A 5,000-nucleotide genomic window follows, 5' to 3' on the forward strand; every position below is an offset into this window, starting at 1 on the left:
GTGAGTGTGTGTGTGTGTGTCTGTGTGTGTGTGTGTGTGCATGTGTGTGCGTGGACCTAATAATGTTCTTTCCCCTCCAGATTCCTGGTGAACAATCAGGCCACTGGTTGGTGCTCCCAGGGCTGCCAGGCCATCGTGGACACTGGCACGTCCATGCTGACCGCTCCCCGCCAGTTCATCAGCTACCTGATGCAGTCCATCGGCGCTCAGCAGAACCAGTATGGACAGGTAGGCAGGAGCTAGCGTGCTAGCGTACTAGTGTGTTATACAGCAGGAACTGTATGGACAGGTAGGCAGGAGCTAGCGTGCTAGTGCATACTAGTGCGTCATCATCATACAGCAGAACCAGTACGGACAGGTAGGCAGGAGCTAACGTGCTAGCGTACTAGTGTGTTATACAGCAGAACCAGTATGGACAGGTAGGCAGGAGCTAGCATGCTAGCGTACTAGTGTGTCATCATCATACAGCAGAACCAGTATGGACAGGTAGGCAGGAGCTAGCGTGCGAGCGTGCTAGTGTGTCGTATAGCAGAACCAGTATGGACTGGTAGGCAGGAGCTAGCATGCTAGCGTACTAGTGTGTCATCATCATACAGCAGAACCAGTATGGACAGGTAGGCAGGAGCTAGCGTGCGAGCGTGCTAGTGTGTCGTATAGCAGAACCAGTATGGACTGGTAGGCAGGAGCTATCGTGCGAGCGTACTAGTGTGTTCATGTTTACATGAGCACAGGAAGGTAAGAAAAGACTTAACTAACTAGAGCTAGAGCAAGACTCTGAGGTAGTCATGTAATCTTTCTCTCTCTCTGTCTCCCTTCTTCTCTCTCTCCTTCTCTCTCTCCTTCTCTCTCTCTCCCTCCCCCTCCGTCTCTTGCTCTCTCTCTCTCTCTCGTAGGCCACTGTTGACTGCAGCCAGGTGAACAGCCTCCCCACTCTGACCTTCACCATCAACGGAGTGAACTTCCCTCTGCCCCCCTCTGCCTACATCGTCTCCGTAAGTCCGTCTGTCCCCCCCAGTCAGCCACACTGAAACCACACAGAGTCTCCCCAAGTCAGTCACACTGAAACCACACAGAGTCTCCCCCAGTCAGTCACACTGAAACCACACAGAGTCTCCCCCAGTCAGTCACACTGAAACCACACAGAGTCTCCCCCAGTCAGTCACACTGAAACAAATCTCAGAGATTCCTTGAAGATGTGATGCGATCTTATAGGCTGGGTGAATCACAGCCTATAATCACCTGTCTGTCAATCACAAACTAGCTTATCCAAAAGACGCACCCGGATCGTTGGTCTGATTGGTGGAAGGACTATCCGAGCGTACGGAGTCATTTGAACTATATGCCCATTGATCATGCCTCTTGCAGTAGAAATAAAGCACAGACTCCCCAGACTAATGTTCAATCTTAAATGATAGAGCTTAGTATGGTGATAGCCAGAATACCGATCTGACCTTAACAGTCTTAAAAGACTTTGGAGCTGGTGTGTGGGGTAGAAATGTAAAACTAGGAAACCTAAAGTAATTAAACGTTGATGGCTATAAATACCCATTCTTGCATTGTGTTGCTTTAATGTGCTCTCTGATTGTCTTCCTGAACCAGGATGGAAATGGATGCAGTGTTGCCATCACCCCCACCTACCTGCCCTCTCAGAACGGACAGCCCCTGTGGATTCTGGGAGATGTATTCCTCAGGGAGTATTACTCTGTGTACGACCGCACTTACAACCGCGTGGGATTCGCCACTGCCGTCTAAACTCAACCGCTCTGCCTTCAGATTGGGAGAGAAGACCACAACACCCATCTCGCCTGGCCTATCCCACAGTCCATCTCACATCTTAGTGTCCACCACGGTCTACATGGAAACGTGGTTGTCATGACAGTTACAGTACATCTCACAGCGTTCCCATGGCAGCAGAGTGTGGTATTTAGGGAGACTGGAGAGGCTTCGTGGAAGAACCATATCTTCTCATTCCAAAATAAATTTGAAGTTTTCACTGTGTGTTGAAATTATTCCATCGATGAATGTAAAAATGTAGTATTAGTCTGTTCAATAAACGTTTTCAAAAATGAAAATGGATTTCCGTGTGTGTGTGTGTGTGGTGTGGTGCTTGAAAAAATATCATCAACATATAACATAAGCTCTGAACAAGTTTCTCATTCAACTACTTTACTCCATTTAATCACCAACACAAACAAACATAACACAAAGAACATACTGAAGATGAAGACGCAGGGCAAAGTATCATCACAAGGTGACAGTGTCCTGCCAAACAACAACACTAATAGTTCATTCAGTTAAATGAACAAAATCTGAACACATTTAAATGTACATGTTTTCAGTCTTGACTGTTTTCCATAACTATTGAGACTGCTACCCGAGTGGCACTGAGCTCAAGTAGCACTTAAAAAACATGAAAACGTGAGCAGAAAGACCTCTCAGACTAGAACATATTCATGTTTCATGTGAGAGCCTTAGAAACAGGCCAAGATTGCTATCTGGCAGGTTCCCTACCCCCATGCTACCCCTTAGGAATGAACAGTGAACACAGACGCACATGCACACCAAATTAAAGGAACGCGGAGAAACTAGTTCACCTTGGGTGCACTGTGTGGACCAAGATGGATGCTGCCCCTCACCACACTCTGCTACGTGGGAGCGGAGCTGGCTGCTTCTCGTTTGGTTCGTGTTCACTCTTTAATGGCCGACGGAGGGGGTCATGTTGTTATGGAGCATCCTTGGGCTCCCAGTGCCCCAGTTTCCGAAGAGCCGCCCAGTTACTGGCCAGGCCCTCTCCATGGTGGAGAGCAGAGACAAAACAGACTACTTAACCTGACCCACATAAGGCCGAGGGCAGAGATGGCCTCAGGGGAGCGGAGGGAGGAACTCAGATGAAATATAATTTGGTAAACGACTGATTCACGGCGATCCCAGCTGTGCCTTGGGGATTAAAGAGAGAACCGTTGGGAACCAGACGGACATTTCATATTTAGTCATTCAGGAAATGGCTTCAGTCAGGAATTTAGTCATTTAGGAGCGAATAGCTGCATTTCATTTTGTTTCTGTTGCTCTCTTGACTTTATGCTCTGCACAAACCTCTCAATGAAATTGAATTCGTCATTAGAGACTCGTGTTCTCTTATGTTCTCCCTCGTCAGTTTGCAGATTGCACAACTCTAAGGTATCCCTCATCTGTGTGCAAGCTGTGTGTGTGTGTGTGTGTGTGTGTGTGTGTGTGTGTGTGTGTGGGCCTATATTGGGCCGATAGAATATGTTGTGATTTAATTTGTTTGGCCCAAAGAAAGGAAGGCCAGCGGCACATTTTCCATACTTACTGATCCAATAACAGCTCTTGTCAGGCTCTTGTCAGGCTCTTGATAATTGTGCAAAAAAACTAAAATGCACCAGCAATGTACAGTTGGTACGGTAGGTACTGTAGTACCAGGAAGTGTTTTTGGGGACTCAGTTCTCAAAACTATGGGCGCTGTCTGTTTCTAGCCAATAGAGAGGGCATAAACCAAGAGACGCGTCTGTTCTAGCCAAAAGAGAGGGCGTAAACTAAGAGAGGAAAGAGATGTCAGGTCCCCACGCCCTGTTTTCCAGCTGTAAATGTACTCAATTCTCTACACTGACATACTCATGGAGTGGCTATACATCAAGCTGGCATTTATAGTATCTTTTGTGTGTGTGTGTGTGTGTGTGTGTGTGTGTGCCTCTCCAGCGTGCCGTGGGAGCCAGGAAGTCAGAGAGTCATGAGCGAACTGCTGAGAGGCCCATTCGATCAGAGAGGAGAGTGAAGTCTCCGAGCAGGATTTATTTGTGCAGCTCCAGCTACGCCACTATCTAGGCAGAGCGCCATTGTGCAGCGCACAGACACTGCAATGCCACTGGGACAAATAACTTTTCACGCCAGTCACTCCTAACACTACCCTGGAAATCCAGAATTTGAATTGTGTCCGCAAGATACTCTGGCCACAAGCAATAATGCATGTTACGTTTACCCTAACCATCTGTGCTAACCAATTAAACCAGTGTATCTGATTTAGGCGGGACAGGGGCGAGCTAAACTGATGACGACACAGCGCTACAACTTTCGTTTTTGGTTGTAGTGTTATCCAATTGCGTCAAAGTACAGAATCAGTCAGAGTAAACACTGGTTGAAGTGTTATCCAATTGCGTGCAGTGAGATGACAAATACATGCTTGGTGCCGCCCCTCGAGTTAGGCCATTTTCATTATTCGTGGCCAGACCCTTAATCTGAAAGATTCCAGGGTCTGATTTACCAGGCTAACCTAACACACAACCCAGAGCAAAACACCTGACGCGTGTTCCTACAGCAGTCCCTCACCTTTTCCTGGTCAAGCCTTCAACTTGCCTTGTGGTTCTGGCAGACTGAACGCATTGTTTGGATACAATATTGTCTGTGACTTTCTGAATTCAACTCCGTTCTCTCGCAATTGTCAGCCAGACACCACCATTCATCACTAACTAATTATGAGCTTGGCAAGTGTTCTTGAACACCCCCGAGAGCACCAAACTCCAACATTCCCTCTGGCTGGAGTCCAGGTAGCGCAGACTGGATCAAACTCTCTCATATTACAGACTGTAACACAATGTAAAGCCTTTGAAGTGGATGTTGCATTTACCCAAGCATACGGACTCCAGTTAGGCCATATGTTTTTCTCTCTTCAAGATGCTGACATTGCTATTCACGGCGAGTGGGAGTGGGTTTGAGCTTCGGTGTGTCTCTGTGTGTACAGGATAGCTCCATCAGGACAGGCAAACCAGTAAGTGTTCAATAGCCTAACTAGGAAAAGGGATCCCAATTTTCTCTTTGCCTGGGGCCCCCTCCTAACCCTATAGGATGGCCACTGTGTGTGTATCCGAGTGTTGGCTGTCCCCTTTAGCATCAAGGTGGATAGCCAGTCAGCGTACAGGGGTTGTGGTTCCATGTGGGAGGCCAGACCGCTGTGGGCACTGGCACTGCCACCATCGCTGCCCCTC

General features: G+C 47.8%; 2 protein-coding genes across 2 annotated transcripts in view; one reads left to right on the plus strand and one right to left on the minus strand.

Moving 5' to 3' along the window:
• Positions 1–2,023, plus strand: part of LOC134093776 (gastricsin-like) — a 5,496-nt gene extending 3,473 nt beyond the window's left edge. The window contains exons 7-9 of the mRNA XM_062547014.1: positions 81–228; positions 894–992; positions 1,600–2,023. Of these exons, the coding sequence (XP_062402998.1) occupies positions 81–228; positions 894–992; positions 1,600–1,752 (400 nt within the window). The 3' untranslated portion in view covers positions 1,753–2,023. The remainder of the gene's footprint in view (positions 1–80; positions 229–893; positions 993–1,599) is intronic.
• The window catches only part of mapk8ip2 (mitogen-activated protein kinase 8 interacting protein 2), a 62,429-nt gene that overhangs the window by 27,138 nt on the left and 30,291 nt on the right, over positions 1–5,000 (minus strand). The gene's annotated exons all lie outside the window — the stretch shown is intronic.

The sequence above is a fragment of the Sardina pilchardus genome, chromosome 10 (genome assembly GCF_963854185.1).
Source record: "Sardina pilchardus chromosome 10, fSarPil1.1, whole genome shotgun sequence".
In the NCBI taxonomy this organism is placed as follows: domain Eukaryota; kingdom Metazoa; phylum Chordata; class Actinopteri; order Clupeiformes; family Clupeidae; genus Sardina; species Sardina pilchardus.